General features: G+C 47.2%; 1 protein-coding gene across 6 annotated transcripts; it reads right to left on the bottom strand.

Annotated features, from left to right (window-relative positions):
* Positions 1-1,996: 1,996 nt before the first annotated feature.
* TPX2 (TPX2 microtubule nucleation factor) lies at positions 1,997-15,855 on the bottom strand. Of its 6 annotated transcripts, none has more exons than XM_041396132.1 (18): positions 15,347-15,855; positions 10,465-10,617; positions 10,081-10,206; positions 9,778-9,886; positions 9,103-9,234; positions 8,565-8,615; positions 8,314-8,436; positions 7,754-7,887; positions 7,279-7,436; positions 6,699-6,870; positions 6,433-6,571; positions 5,762-5,978; positions 5,447-5,545; positions 4,592-4,768; positions 4,325-4,471; positions 3,674-3,785; positions 2,834-3,021; positions 1,997-2,384 (listed from the first exon to the last, which is right to left on the bottom strand). In XM_041396132.1, the coding sequence occupies exons 2-18, from the start codon at positions 10,565-10,567 to the stop codon at positions 2,274-2,276; spliced, it is 2,298 nt and encodes a 765-aa protein (XP_041252066.1). In that variant the 5' UTR covers positions 10,568-10,617; positions 15,347-15,855; the 3' UTR covers positions 1,997-2,273. The 6 variants fall into 6 exon arrangements, with proteins under 6 accessions (XP_041252066.1, XP_041252068.1, XP_041252067.1 ...); XM_041396134.1 differs by having other exon boundaries at positions 2,834-3,000; XM_041396133.1 differs by lacking the exon at positions 15,347-15,855 and adding an exon at positions 10,966-12,116.
* Positions 15,856-16,169: the final 314 nt, after the last annotated feature.

Here is a 16,169-nt window from a genome sequence, read left to right as displayed (position 1 = left end):
GGCACAGCTGCCTGAGGCTCCAGCCCCTGTTTGCAGTGCATGGGGAATACAAGAGGCCATGTCTGGGGGAAGATGTAATGTCTTTTCTTAGACCCAAATGATACCATTGGGGAAAAAATACTGCCAAGCTTTCAGGCACACAACCCCTTCCTCAAGGCAGAAGAGGCCATGTAGGGCCATCAGGGAAATCCAGCTGCTTCATCCTTCAGGGATCAGTGGCTGCTCCAGTTCCACGGCCTCATGATCCTGCTTGCCTTCACATTCTTCAGCAGCTCATCATCATTCCAGCTTCCCCTGACTCATCATAAGTATTTGCTGCTTCTGCTGCCCACAAGCTGCCTTCTCCAGAGCTGGCACTCGAGGGAAAAACATCTGAGGTTCCGTGATGTCCCCAGCCAGCAGCAGATCACAGGGAACAACCCCACCATGACAGAAATGGGGTTAAGGCAGACAGGTCAGATCCTCATGGCTTTTCATTTTCAAGAAGAGGATGCTGAATGTTCCTTGTGCTCCAGCCACATTTGCTGCTGTCACAGCAGCAGTGACAGCAGTTTTTTTCTGGCTGTCCTGTAACTCAGCTTAGTGACACGGGGTTATCAGCAAAGTCAGAAAAACGTGGCTGAAGGCAGACTGGGTGATGAGATCAAGCTTTTGGGTCAACCTCTGCCACAGCTACACAAAGATCCTCAAGAGAAGGGAAGGACAAGCTGAAACTTGAGCAAAATGGAGCCATGTCTGAGCTCACCATTGCCAAGAACCCACACTGCCACTGGGTCATTCATCCTCCAGTACCAACCTACTTCCCCCAAGCCTCTCATTCTCCAGCTCCTCACTTACTAACTGCATAAAACCATTAATTTTTTTGAAGATTCTTTGTATTTCAGTGTGGGTGGCTTTTCCTCTTTTAATCCCAGCACTGAAGTTTGAGGCTGGTGCTCTTGGAAACACTCCCATAGAGACTCCAGCTGTTCTGCAATGACATCTCTTGAGCATCACACTTTTTAGGAGAATTCCTGCAGAAACATCATCCCTTGGGTCTAATAAACGTTCATCTTGGAATTTAGGTTTCTAAGGACTTTCTTCCTCTGTTACTTCTTTCAGTCTAGGAGTAAAATAGCAATTGCTTGATGCACTTTGGCAAGAATGAGACAGCATCTCTAAGCACCCCCTTAGGTGGAATCTAACATCTAGTTTGAACTCTCTTTTTCACCCAAAAACCTGAACAAAAGCTACACAGGCTGGAAATACTTCAACAGCATCCCAGTTCAGAAGAAATGAAAGCAAATGTTTTCCATAACCAACAAACAAGAAAGTTTGTCCAGTTAGGACAAATTAATTCTAAATTTCCCTTTTCCCCCCTCTCTACTAAGTAACACAAGTAGCCCTGCTCATGGATGTGAGCAGGTATTTCAGCAAAATATAAAGGTAAGAAATCAGAGCACACTATTAAGTAAGAAATAATTGTTAAAACTTTAATCTAGATGTGTCCACTCTTCATAATGCCAGCAGTTTTGTCCTCCAGCACATTTGAGCACTCGAGCTATGTTTAGCTCTGCTTGCTGCCCAAACTAGCCAGAGATGCTGATGGCTCTGTAGCCAAGAGACCTACACTGGCAGCAGCTGGGGCAGCAGCTCACAGCAAGCCACTTGCCAGATAAATGGTTCCCCAAACAGGACTTCAGGTATAAAACATCAAGACGGTTTAATACTCTAATATACACAAAGAACTACTTTTAAGCGTGGGCAAGATTTATATTTGTGGTCATCTAAACATCAACAAGGAAGGCCAGACCCGCGCTACACTGGCTTGAAGGAACCTCACTTAACACAATTCAAGCTAAATGTAGACCAAAATGCTAAAAAATAGACACTTGAAAATAGCACTTAGTGTAAAAACACAAGACAGCTCTGCCAGATGCACACATCTGTGTGGCCAGTCTTTATCAAAAACTCTTCTGCAGGAAAGGGCTTCAGCCCACTAGCCAGAGACAGCGAGCAGATTAGGAATTTTTATTTAGTTAAGTACACAATATCTGTATGCAAGATCAAAACTTGGTTTAGTCTCTAGAGAAGATAGGGTCTGGATACACAGCAAGGCCAGGAGGCACTGCTGAAATGCCATGGGCTCAGGTGGAGTTTAACTACTCAGTACAACAATGAAACCAAGCATAGGAGTTCAAACTGAGCAGTCATGGAAAAACAATTGCTCCCTCTCTCCTGCCAAGGGAATGGAGAGGGATGGGATCTCCCAGCAGTTGTCACGTGGATGCTCATCAGCATCGGAATCTGTCTGAGAAGTTGGGAGACTTTGGCACAGTCAGTGGTTGGTGACTGGACTGCACCTCTAGGCTGCGGTATTTGCGTATTGGGTTTGCCTTGTGAACCTGTGGAAAAATAAATACAAGCAAGGGCAAAACAAAGCAAATGGTTGCAGTTATGATGAAGCTGAAATTTGCAGGTGAGCTGTAGATGAGGTGAAGGCAGGCGTCTGCCTGAGACCACCACACTCTACCCTGGGCACTGGAGCAAGATAGTGGGAAAATGCACAGCACACGTTAGGGTTGTGAGTTTTACTAAGATCATTCTGCTTTGATAACTACACATGTGCAGCTCCAAAACTCAGCCATCTCAGCACAGCTGCCTTCTTTGTTTGCATGGTTTTGTAGGTTTGGTTTTTTAAAAGCAGTTGTGAAGTTAGTGAGTCATCAATTTGCAAAAGGGAACCTTGAAAAGGCAGTTTAAGCACAGCTCAACTGTGACATTAGCTCCATAAGGATAATCCCACATTCCTTTGGGTTACTTTATAGCCCTTGCTCAGAAACAGCTCACTTACCATTTCTTGTCTTAGCTTAGCAACTTCTTCCTTTTCACGCTCCTCTTGTTCCTGCCTGATCTTCTCCTCATACCTCTCCCTTAAGGCTTCTGCGTCTGCCAATCGCTTTTCAAATTCTTGCCGTTCTTTTGCTCTTCTTTCTGTTGCCAGCTCAAAGCTTTCAGGAACTACAGAACCAGAAAGGCTCTCTAAGTTTAGAAATAGAGGAGATAACATTGGTTCAAAGACAGTCAGGTAAAGAAGAGCAGCACTAAAGTCAACGGAAGCCTCCCTTTGGAGAGCTTCCCCTTGGCAAGGGTGGTTAGGAGATACCTCCAGGCTTCAGGAAAAGAGAAAACTTTACTCCCAGACGTGAGCAGTGTTAATGCAGACGTCACCCCGTCATGGGTGTTCTCATGGGAGGGAGCAAGCACACAATTGTTAGTACAAACAAGCTTTTGGCTGGTTTTATGCTCTACAAATCTCAGCCTACCCAAGCAGCAAATGCCTTCATCTCACTAGAAACGGGAGGGAAAGAGTGACAGCACTGCAGAAATGCCAGCTGTCTCTGCAGGGAGCTCCTCACATTCTCAGTACCCTTATCCTGAGCTGGCACACATCAATCATCTGCCAATTGCAGCAGAGCTTCTAAATACAGCTGCCATGCTGGAGCAGAGCAAGGGGGTGGAGAGGAAATCCCCCTGCTCCCAGGGGACACAAGCTGTTAGGCAATTAGTTGATTAAATGCAAGGCTCTATTGGCTGTGCTGATGAAGAAGAGGCAACAGCCAGAAAAACATCACTTAATTGCCTCAGTTCTGAACTATCAGCCAAGCCCATGTAGCAGTACTTGCAACTCTACCTGAGAGTATCCTATGTTCCTTTTTGGGCACAAAAGGCTCCTGGTACATCACTGTGTTGGGGCGAGCTTTAAAACATGCTGCCTCTTTCTGCCTTTTCAAGTCTTCTTCAAGCTGCAAGAGAAGAGAGCATGTCAAGTGCCAGGCAGAAAGAGACCATCTCCCCCCTGACCCAGACTCCAGCACTCCCTATGCTGGAAAACCCATGCTGACTCAGTCAAATAATTTCCATAGAAAACTATATTAAAGCAAAAAATTGGTGTCACTTGTTGCACGATAGTTGCTTTGCCAAAAAATAGCCTGAAGAAAGTTTCAGGTGTCCACTGCAGACTTCACATGAGAAAAGCAGTGTATTATTTTTTTTGTCAATAGCCAGCAAAGAGATTCAGCTGCACAGAGCTGCTGCTTAGAAAATGCCCCACAGCTGTTCATACAATTGTGGTAAATCCCATAATTTACCATTACGTGAGAAAAATAAAAACAAACCATTGACCAATCCTTAACCCAATAGCATAAGTCTCATGCCAAGTACAGAAAAATTCCTTGCTCCAACTCAGCTACTGATTCACTTCAAGGAGGACAGTTTCTCTAGTCAACCACAACTCCACCAGCTGATTTAAGTCTGGTCATTCCCATTACCCTTTTCATCCTACCTGCTGTTTCCAGCTCTGGAGCTTGGCAGCTCCCCGTTCATCCACCTGCAGATGGAATGGTTCAGGCTGAGTTGGGGTTTTGACCTTCTTCTCTGGCAGTTTAACTTCATCAAAGTAAGGCAGAGGCAGCGCTTTGAACTTTGGCACCTGAAATAAACAACTCAAAATATTTCTTGTCCTTTCCCTGGAAGTTTAATAGACAACAGCAAATCCTATCACACTCTTTTTACTGAAGGAGTGGAATCCGAGGTAGCTTTTAATTCTTACCTCTTCCTTCTGTAGTTCTTCTATTTTTTTCTCTTTTTGTATTTGTCGCTCTCTGTCCCGGGCATCGAAAGAGAAGGGGCAAACTTCCACGTGCCTCTGCTCTGGCATTTTGGGTTTGAAGGGCACTCCATAATGTGGCATAGGATTAGCTTTGATCACAGCCACCTCCTCTTTTTCCTAAAAGGATATTAGCATTAGGAGCTGATTTTTTACTTTTGTATAGGCTGCAAATCCTGCCAAGCAAAGCCACAAAGAGCTCTGATTGAGCTCCTTTGATAAGGGGCACAGCAGGGTCATACAAACAGTGGACACTGCAAAAATTAGGAATCCAAGAAGCACCAATTTACTGGCATCCTGAACCACAGGCCCAATTCTTCCTTTTTTTGAAACCACTGTCAATTCTAGTACTCGAATGATTTGAATAAATCAGAGTGTAATTAAGATCCTCCTGACAAGGAGGAAAGGAAGAAGTATGTGAAGCTTTCAGAATCGTGCTCCCCACCTCAGAGAGAAGAAAGGTCATGTGTAATATCTGCCTTAGTGACAGAATAGGAAAAAATGAGAAATACAAGCAGTTCACCTTCCTCATTTATAGCAGCAACACCTCAGAAACCCTCATCAGTGCCCTAGCATTGAAATTATTTCATTTTTAATGAGAATTCAGTTTCTGTAAAATGAGTAGCAATAACCAGATTGTTTCAAGTGAAGAGCACAGACAAAGATAACCACTGGAGGAACTGCTCACAGGAGGGAAGGAAGGAGCTTCCAGCCCCAGAGCATCCCACCCACATCCAGTGGCACAGCAGGCACCACAGTGAGAACTGGGCCTGGCTCCAGCCTTGTCACAACTGTTACCTTTTCCTCCTCTCTGCCAGACACACGGGTCCTGCTTCTCAAGGTGAAGGCTGGAGACTTGGGGACTGTAACAGGAAGTGCTTTCTTCTCTGGAACACCCTGTTCAGAAAAGCCAGTAAGGAGTTACCCAAGGCCAAGTGCCAAGAAAACGCCTCAGAGAAACAACCTGACAGCACAGGATGTACCTACTGAGGTTCTTACCTAATGACAGACACTGTTTACTGAGATCATTAAACACATAATGCAACATAGCTACAAACATTTTGAAGCTCATTGCAACCAATTCCTAAGCCTGGGTGACATTAAACTTCTTACCACAACATCCTCCAGGATTTTTGTGGGACATGGCCTGGAATGGAATTCGAAGCGCTCTTCCTCCTGCTGCTTCTTACTCTCACGCTCCTGAATCCTTTTTTCTATTTCCAGCTGAAAGCCAATGGGTTGAGTGAGCTTCTTCAGAGGGGGCTTCTTGGGCAGGAGTGGCCCACCCTCAAAGATTTTGTGATTGACTTCTCGTGCTTTGAATTTGTACCTATGCAGGAATAATGGAGACAGTCACCAGTTGTACATTGTATGTTAGTGTGCAGCTCTAGTTAGCAATTCTTCCTTTGCCTTCAAAACAGCAAGATTAATAAGGAAAGTCTTATGGATTGTTTTCCTAGAAATCCAAACCTTTGCCTACAGGCAAGTTTGGAAGTGTGTGCAGGCTGCATTGCTATATTGGGTTTGCTTTACTCATCATAAGCTGTACTCAACCCAAGATCAGCTCTCCTAAGAGCACATTCTTCAAAATTAATTGTTTATATTTCACTCCCCTACAATCAGAGCTAAAGAATTATGAACAACCTAAAGGAATCTCAATGGTGTATGCTACTCATTCTTTCACACAAAAAGGATATTCCAGAAAAGTGACATTTTGGTACCTGAAAAATACTTCCAGAGTGGTACAATCATCCCCTGGAGGACTAGAGTAAGCCCTTACTTACTGTTGAATTTTCTCTACTTCCTCTGCTTCTAACTCTGCAGCAGTTTTGCAGGTGACAGGTCTCAAGCGCTGCTTTGTTCTCAGCACTGGTGTTTTGGGGTTTGTGGGCCGAGCCTTCACCGGCTTTCTTGAAACTGAGCCTACAATTTCAAGTCACAGAGACCAGCAGTTAATGGCAAGGCAACAGACACAGGCCATTTGCTCAGAGTTGTCAAAGCATCTCTTGCTCTACCAGCAATGTCTGTGGACACGGCCAGGACAACTCACCTTCCTCAGATTTCCTGCTCCTCAAATGGTAACGAGGGGGTGTGCGTTTTTGGAATGCTTCTACCTGCTCAGCAAAGGACACATATCCTGTTGTGGCTTCTTCAAGTTTTCTTTTGTTTCCCTGGGACAGACTGAAAGGTTTGGGGACAGTGTGTCCCTTTGGCATTCGCACCTGGAGACAGAAAACCACAGTCAGTATGGCCAGGAGGTTTTGATGACATTTCCCTTCCCCACTGACACACAGTATCTGTCCCTTCCTCTCACTGCAAAGAAGATAACACCTCACATTAAGCACAAGTGTTAACTGTCTGAAAATGCACAAGTTATATTGGGAAACTATCGAGCAGATTAAAGCACAAAGTGGAACGACTGGACGATCTGACATTAAAGGGCTTTTTCCACAAGGTTTCTTTGGAGTCTTGTGGCAACACAGACACACAGGAAGTCTGCAGTCACATCTGCACAGCACCTGCCTCCTGTGGTAACCTCTCTGTGGGTATCAGCCCAAGCATTGCACAAGCAGCAGGGAGGTGATGGCAAGAATCAGTGAGCTGAGTGCTGGCAACACTCTGGCTCTCACCGGAGAAGGAGGATGCTTCCTCAGGACTGCTGCAAAATCCAGCTCCTTGTACTCGTTCCCAGGCTGGCTTTCTGCATTCTGTTTAATCCTATCCTTCGTGCAGAAGTGGAAATTAATTGGCTTTGTTACTTGACCAGCAGGTTTCTTTGTGGGTTGTCCTAGAGAAAACAGACATGTAAGGACTGGAAGACTTTTGCTGTGGGGTACGATTTGTGGAAATAAAAAAAAAAACCAAAACATTTAATTTCTAACAACTAGGTAAATTTTTAGAGAACTCGTCTTTAACATTTCAAAACATGACATAACCCAAACCCACCTGTTTCCAGGCAGTTTAGGGGCTGATCTACATTAAATGGCTCCTAATATTTATTGCAAAGTATGAAATGCTTGTTTTCAAAGGTGCTTGCACAGCTCTGTGCAGCACTCTCCAGCTGAGCCCAATGCAGCTTCACTCAGCAGTTCAGGCAGAGCCCACCTGCTCCAGCAATAGCTGTTTTCAGAGACTCCTCGTTCTTCTTCCGCAGCTCCATAACCTCCTGCTGCAACTGCTGCATCTTTTCCAGCTCCTGCTCCTCTGTACTCTTTGGCTTGCTAGAAGGTTTGGTCCTCCTGCATAAGCACATTAAAAACTAAGATATACCTTTCTGCTTCCCTGGTTATTAGCATGATGTTTGTGGCTTATCTCCAGCCTCACTGCAGGAGCATCACCAGTTATAAAAACATCTTTAGAAGAGATCTGCTTGGGTTTTGTTTGTTCAAGAAATCTCACAGCTAGCTGCTATATTCTGCAGACCCATTTGCTGTGTGAATTCTTGATCCATTAGGAAGAACAACTTTTTCCTCAAAAGAAAAGCAAAAGCTTTCCTGTGCAGAGGTTCAGCTGGTGAAGTACATTTCATCCTAATATTGTTGCCTTGACCCAGTGTTTACTAAATGTGATACCATCACATGCTAAGTTGAAGCTGAAAACACTCAGCCAGGACTGTCACCTAAATCAACTGTGATTAGCACACAAGTCACAAGAAAGCCACGTACTTCAACATTGTTGGCGTGGAGGGCATGGTCTGTTTGCTTTTCCCTCTCCCTGGAGAGAGGTCAGGATCCTGCAGGGGCTCTTTCTTTGTGGATACTTCTGTTGCCTTCTCTCTGCTACCAGAACTAGGAGAAAAAGTTGTTAGTTGTTTATTTAGAACTGTGTTCTAAATAAATTACCACCTGCAGCTCTCACCACCATGCATAACATCCCAACACCTGGTGAGGTCTAAGGTATGCCAGGCTGGCCTTACCTCACCCCAGGCCCAGGTACAGACCATCCAGCTTTCTCTGGTACTCTAAGGCTGCAGAAGGGAAGATGAATTACTGAGTTTTTGGAACTTTTCTGGAGAAGGGAGGTACACTGTAGATCACTGAGATACAGCAGTGTTTCAAAGATCATACTTCAATTTCCTGACCTCAAGCTTATCACCATATGATACTTTAGTGGTTAAGTTAATTTGAGAAATATTTTAGCTGTGACTCTTTCATAGCTAATGATTGCCTGATGATTTCTGGATGGATAAGTTCAGACAAATTTAAAGCTGACAGACACTGAGTAAGAAGGTGAAGAAGCCCATGCTTACTTAATTCACATCTTCACCTGCAAACAGAGCAATTCCTTCAGCATTTACAGCCATTTCTTGTTCATGAAACCAGTATCAGCAACCAGTTCCAGTCACTACCCCCTAACCTTCCTGTAAGAACTGTCTCAGACAGGCAGAAGCCCTTTCCAAAGAAGTAGTTGTGTCCCTTTTCCCAGCCCTAAACAGAAGGACTTGGATGACATACAGTCTCATTTTCTTCAAGGGTGGAACATCTTCCTTATTATCCAGGGCATTAGCAATTCTCTCTGCTTTGATTCTGCCTGGCTGCTTGCGCTGCTGGGTCTTCCCCTGCTTTGTAGCAAGTCTCCTGCCTGGTCTAGAGTAGAACAGAAAGCAGAAGTCAGTTTTCCCATAGATCTGAGGACACACCTGACCTGGATAACACATTTATGCCAGTGCATCCCCTAACTCTACCACACAAATTGTGTTTAACACAACAACCCAAACAACAGCGTGATTGATTAAAATTTAACAATGCATAAACTAAATATTCTTTGCTATTTATGAGCATGCAGAGCTTGCATTCATATCAAGAATGAGTTCTGCCCAAGTCAGGCAGATATAAACAAAGAAACTCTATAAGCCACCTCAGTTTCAGATATCCTCACATTCCAGAAGCTCCTGGTGCTGCCGAGTCTCATTTGACAAGTATGTGAGACACTGCATTACATTTCCACCCTAGAGACTGCCCCTCCAGCCCAGCCAGCAGATCAGATGTCCCAGTGCACCATCTCCATGTTGGAGAACTCCAGCCCCACAGGATGCCCCAAGAACAGCTTAGAACTGCAGATCCTGAGAGCAAGGACCTGCTTAGTTACACCATCATCAATCATTGCACAAACTGAACACAAAATTTCACCTCTGAGGGGCCTCTGCAGGGGCAGCAGCTCTCCAGGTTGCCAGGGACCCAACGATATTCTGAGGGACCGTGTTGTCCTGGGCACATTCTGCCTCACCATTGCTTTCACCTGAGAAAGGGGCAAGGGTCAGCTCATCTGTACACACATATACAGAACAACAAGTAAAAACACATTTTAAAAAAAGACCTTGCAGATAAGAGTTTATGAAGATGGCCCCACAAAAGCCAGACAGAGGCCTTTCTATTTTGTCAGTGAAAAGCAGGTAAAATTTATTCCCTCCCTGCCACACCATGCCAGCTTACTCATTGCTACTTCTTGTGAAGGGACAGAAGGCAGAAGAACATCAGGCTTTGAAGAACCAGGGCTGCAGTGTGAGACGTTTGCCAGATTTTCTGCAGGAGGGATATTCTCCAGATTGGCTTTTTCATCTGTAAGGAGAGAAAGATTTTCACTATACACATTGTCAGGAATTGTTAACAATACCCCAGAATATCATTATGAGGTTAAGAAAGGCAAGTTACAGAAGACAACATTTAAATACAAAAAAACAACACAAGAAACCTCATGCATGACGAATTATGCAGTTAACACCATGATTAATAGGCACAGAAGCCAGGCCCAAAACAAGGATCACACCAAGGTGTCATCCAACAAGGAAACACCTCAAGGAGTTGGAAGCAACTTACCAAACCAGGAGTCTGCATTGTGCACATCATCCTCATTCAGAGTTGCAAAATCGATGCAGATGTTTGGGACATCAAAAGAATAACGGGATTCTGGCTTAGACATCTTCACAGTCACACTGTCCCCAAGAGTCCTCTGTCTGCACTGCTACAGCCCTTTAGACAACAACAGGGAATCAGTGGAACCATCCCCCACCTCTCTTCCTCTGCAGAGTTTCTAGGGACAGGCACTGGGACAGCCTTTGGAACATCCCCTCTTGGGGCAGAACTCCTCATGAGCAATGCAGAGTTTTATTCTACTGCTGATCTGCAAAGCTAAGGATATTTCACCACTGTTGACATTTGCAGGTTCAAAACTATCTGAAAGATCAAGTTTTGATGGGATTTTTTTTTGTACTTGCAGGTGCCAGAATTGTATTTTTTAAGGAGTAAAGTATAAAGCTTTTCCAGAGAGTGACTGATTTCCACTTCCTTCCCTCACCACACACAAAGAAGAGTTCTTACCCTCACAAGATTCACAAATCTGATGAGATTCACTCCAGAGCACTGCAATGCACAGCCTCTTTCCCTGAAGGGCTACAAAAAAGAACTAGTGACACAAAGGTGCTCTTCTACATAATTGATTTTCAAAGCAGGAAGGGGTTCTGTAGAACACTGTAACTGGGCAAACAGTCAGAAGGAGGGCAGTGTCAGGCCCTCTTGCATTCCTTAGCACTAGCCCAAGGCTCGCCAGGCTAAAAACAAACTGAGCACTGTGACCCATGTCAAACAGTCCCTGCAGTTAATTAATGAAGCACTGACAGCAAGAGGAGTCCCTGTGTCAACAGGTGATATTAAACTCAACAGAACAGGAATAAAGCCAGTGACAAAGTTATAAACCCTGAAATTATACAAAACCTTCTTGCAAAGGTGCTTTTGTGATGCCTTGAACAGATGTGAGGCAAAGCCCACGAGGATGTTATAAAACACTCCCCAAGGAAATCACCTGAACTTTGCTTTTATGAATCCAAGCAATTCCAAAGCAGTATATTCCTAACCCACAGAGCCTCAGCCCTAAACCATCTGTCTAGGCAGACCACACATGGTTCAAAACCCAGATGATGTTCCTCAATAAATAAGAAAATGGTCAAGAGTAAAGCAAAGCAGCGTTTAGGGGGTACCATGCTGGTCACAAGCACTGGCCCCCGAGGATGGGTGCACTGAGAAGCCTCCAGCTCCCCAGAGCAGAGCTGTGATAGTTAAAGGCAAGAATGTCATTAGAGAAGCACCAGCTACATGGCTGGGAAGATGTCAAGGTATGGCCCAAAGAAGGCAAACAGAAGAATTAGAGCCAAAACCAACTGTAACTGAGCTCGAGACACGGCTGGAATCAAATGCTTTCCTACTGCCCTTAATCAAGATAGAATTTCTGTCAACACTTTAGACTTTTTTAAAAATCAAATGCGTCATCTGCATTCTCCCCTCACCCTCTCCAGCCAGAGTCAGAGCTCTGGGCATCATGTTTCACAGCTACTTGTGCCCACTGCTACGTTGCTGCAGTTCGCAGCTTTTTACTGAGTAGAGCCCATATTCCATAGTGTCACCCCCTTATCATCGACCCCTTCTCCCCCCTCTATCCCAGGCAGAAGAGAATAGTCAGGAAAAGGAAAGGATTGTATCACTGCCTCAGTTTCATGAAAGAGACAACAGGAAGATAGAAGTTATTGTGACTGAACTCCAGAAAGTCCATTTCAGTCAGATGAACTCATGGCATCTGCTTCTCAAATCCCTACATATCCTCCAAGTCCTGCCTGGAACAGGACTGATGGTGAAGCAGCTCACTGAGAGGCACCCTGCTCCTCCGCCCACCCACTCGGGCTGGGACAGGGATCAGCCAGGAATGCTCTGGTGATTTATCACCCCTGTGCCCACCAAGAGGCACCTGCAATCCCAACAGGCTCTGCCAAGCACAGCCCAACACCCGCTGCCCACCCCCCGCAGGCATTTTAAAACACCCGGTCGTGATTCCGACAGCACGGCCACATTTATCTCAATCCAAAATTCTTTCTCTCCACCGCAGCATTCATCCACTGGATGGGAGGCGTAGAAATTTTTCCTCATTAATAGGGACGTTCCCTAATTAGCAGGCGCTGTGTGCATTTCCCAGGCGTGATTACAGGCACGCTGTAATCCTACACAGCTCGGCGTGGATTTCAAGCATGCCCCTGCTCTCCCCCACATCCATCACCTCCTGTGTCGACACGGGTGTCTGCAGCGAGCCAGCCGGGGAACCCTCACCCCTGTGCTGCAGGATCAGCTTTCACCTGCTCTGCAGAGCTGCCGAGGCAGGAAAGGAGGACCTGATCTTCTGTAAAAAGACCCCAAATTCCTTCTAGAAAGTGACTACTTAATTAAAACCTTTATTTGCTTTCTGGGTCTGCTCTCCCGCTGACCTAAACGTGCCTCCAGAGCAGCACAGCCGTGCGCACAGGGAGGAAGAGGCAGTGGGCTCCTCTGGACATCAGGCTTCTTTTGGGTAACTACACTTTGGCACGTTCCAGAAGAGTGCCTTGGCATGGTTTAGATTAGTTAGCTTTGAAAAAGGATTACACTAAATTGGAACAAGCATTCCTATCCCAGAATAAGACTGATCCAACAGCAAGTGCAATAGGTATTTTGGAATAACTTCACACCTCGCTCTAATCCAAATTAGCTTTAAAATACTGACACAATTCCATCACAGATGTGTTCAGTGTCTTTGTCTTAATGTAGTTGGGAATTTTGTGCCAACAGCACAATTTGCCTGGACAAAGAAGCTTCCAGCCATTCAGGCCATGGTGTTGGAGGTAGAATGCAGCATTCCAAGATGAGAAATCAAGGCCAGAGGGAGAGAGAATGGAGCAGTGTGGGAGAGTAGCAATGACAGGATAGGGACAAAGAAAGGTTGTGATAGGACAAGTGGGAATGGCTTCAAACTAAAAGAGGAGAGATTTCGATTGGATATTAGGCAGAAAATCTTCCCTGTAAGGGTGGTAAGGCTCTGGCAAGGGCTGCCCAGAGAAGCTGTGGCTGCCCAGTCCCTGGAAGTGTTGAAGGCCAGGTTGGACAGGGCTGGTCCAGTGGAAGGTGTCTCTGCCCAGAAGGGTGATGGGGAGTTGGAACAAGATGAGCTTTAAGGTCCCTTCCAACCCAAACCAGTCTGGATCCTGAGGAAGGCAGAGACATCTGCTCTTTCTTGCCACCTTGCAATGTGGATAAGGCCCTGGTGAACTGGAGATGATGCCTTATCACAACACACCACTGGTGCTTCACAAGTTACAAATGTGCAAATGGCAAATCCTACCAGGATCAGAAAGCAAAGTAAACAACAACAGACACACAAGAGGCTATTCTGAGTTACACCAGCAGATAAACACAAAGCCAGCTGATCCACATGCCTCAGGAACCCAAGACAGGCAACAAGGAACAAGCAAGAGAAGCTTCCCCAAGGCTGAGGCAGCTGCATGGGAATGTGCTCCAGCAATTCCAGGGCCTGATGCTGGGCTTCAACACCAGCTGCCACTTAAACATAGGATGCTGCAGTAACCAGGCAGCTTTAATTCACCCTGGCAGCTTCGGTTCTTTTTAGTGGGATAATAATCCAAAGGTCCTGGATGCTTTTCAGGGGTTAACATGTAAGTTGGAGCATTAGAAAAGGGTTAACACGTAAGTTAGAGCATCTCTGAAGCTACAGTCCTGTCACAACAGCCTGGTGAGAACCATCCCACCACAAAGCCATCACCTGAACTCCCTCTGCATGACACTGACAGCCTCAGAAAGTCACCCTTCATCCTTGCTTTTCCCTGAGCAGGGTCCAGTGAACACTTCCAACACACTCTGGATCTACAGCTTCTCCCTCCTCTCTCATTCCCCTGACTCAGAGTTCATCGGGCTTTTCTGCAGCACAGAATCAACAACGGATCCACCATCCCCCAAAACGCCGCTGTTCCACCATTTAATGCCCAGACTGGGACACAAAGCCTTTAACTGTCCCCAGGTGAGAGCTGAGCCTGCAGAAAGCTCCGCAGACCACCCCGAGCGGCAGCAAAGCAGGGGCAAAGTGCTGGCACAGCCTTCGCTCAGCTAACGGCCCAGACCCGCCCCCATCCCAAAAATAAACAGCCCTGACATCTCCGGCTCCCTAAAAAAGATCCCACAGGTTTTAGAAGACATGAAGATGGGACATTCTAAGAATAGATGTTCAAGGAAAATAAAATTATTTTTAGCTAGCAGAGCCTCAACTAATTGTTACATTAAGTTGAAGGTCCTCTAGCTTAAAAAAAGCCCCGCATAAAAATAGCCCCCAATGTTTTTTCTGTTACTTGGGCCAGGTTTTGCCTGGTTTGCTTCCCTCCTTTTCCTGGGAAGCGGGATTTGGACCGAGAAGAAGTTTCAGAGCTTCCTGTCGTGATATACACTGTTTCATCGGATTTCGTGATTGTTTAAAGACTTAGAACTTTATTTCACTGCCGAGGCACCCACCCCACCGTAAGGCGCTCCGGTACCGCGATCCCCCCGGGGAGCGGGACCCCCCCCGCCACGGCGGCTCCTCCGCGGCCGGCCGGGGGCTCCGGTCCGGCTTCCCCGGGGAACGAGGGGTTCGCACTCAAGCCCCGGGGCTCCGTTTCGAGCCCGCCCGCCAGGCGCCGCGATAGCGGCTCCGACCACGGGCTGAGCGGCCGGAGCCGCCTTCCGCCTCCGCTCCCCGGCCGAGCCCTCGGCCCCGTTACCAATACCTGGGCTCGGAGTAGGCCCAGGGAACAGCCGCGTCGCCAGGGCCGGAGCGAACAACCAGATACGGGGAAGGGTTGCGGGTCGGGGAAAGGAAGGCGAGGCCGGGGGTGTCCGGCCGGGACCCCGCACTCACCTCAGCAGCGCCGCCGCCACTCCGCGCGGCGCCTCTGCCACCGCCGTTAACGGATTTCAAACAGGGCTCGGCAGTCCGAACCCACCAATCAGCGCCTGGCACACGCCCTTTGAGGCGCGCTGATTGGCTGGACTTCTTGAGGACCCGGATAAGCAGACCCCGAGCAGCGCAGTTGCGCTCTCACGGCATAGCCTGACGGGAAATGTAGTACGTGCTCGCACAGCGCCACAATGCCCGGGAGAGAAGCGAACCACAACTCCCATAAGCACAGCGGGACACAATAGACCAATCAGAAAAGGCAGTGCTTTGAGTGTCATTCTGGGCGGCCTATCAGCGGCTGGTGGGCGGGTCCCCGGAGTCAGTGTCAGCCGGTGCGGCCGGGCAGGAGCCTACCGGAGCCGGCTGCGGTACTGTGGCTGTATCAGTGTCCGCTGCCCGGCTTCCAGCGGCTGCTCCTCAATTCAGCCCTTCTGACTGCTTGGCCCGGGGAAGGCGGCTTCCACCGCCTGGTAAGACCGGCTAGGTTTCTCGATGCTGTGAGGAGAAAGTGCCCTTTGCTTAGCGGCGTTATCGACTCCAAGTGCTGCATAATCTTCCCCGCAGCCTTGCAGAGGGATGGGTAGCCAGTTGTTAACGGCGGGGCAGGCCCCGGCTGCCACAGTCGCTTTCACTGTTACGGCACTACGCGCATAAATCTCCCCTCACAGCTCCGCCACGGCTCCCTGAGCATTGTGGAGACACAAACCACCCCACGTTAGTCCCGGACGGCTGTGAGGGGTTTGCGGCCGTGTCAGCGGCAGGGTATGCCCGCAGGGCGCGGTGA

The sequence above is a fragment of the Onychostruthus taczanowskii genome, unplaced genomic scaffold, assembly GCF_017590055.1.
Source record: "Onychostruthus taczanowskii isolate IOZ18803 unplaced genomic scaffold, ASM1759005v1 scaffold126, whole genome shotgun sequence".
Taxonomy (NCBI): Eukaryota; Metazoa; Chordata; class Aves; order Passeriformes; family Passeridae; genus Onychostruthus; species Onychostruthus taczanowskii.
Note: the sequence above shows the minus strand (reverse complement) of the source record. Positions and strands in the feature narration are given on the sequence as shown.

Excerpts from the sequence above, each read along its gene's own strand:
- TPX2 (XM_041396132.1), bottom strand. The coding sequence starts at position 10,567 with ATGTCTAAGCCAGAATCCCGTTATTCTTTTGATGTCCCAAACATCTGC. Across the intron at positions 8,437-8,564 it reads GTACCTGGGCCTGGGGTGAG|TTCTGGTAGCAGAGAGAAGG; the intron begins GTAAGGCCAGCC and ends TTTTTCTCCTAG. Across the intron at positions 4,472-4,591 it reads AAGAACTACAGAAGGAAGAG|GTGCCAAAGTTCAAAGCGCT; the intron begins GTAAGAATTAAA and ends TGTTTATTTCAG.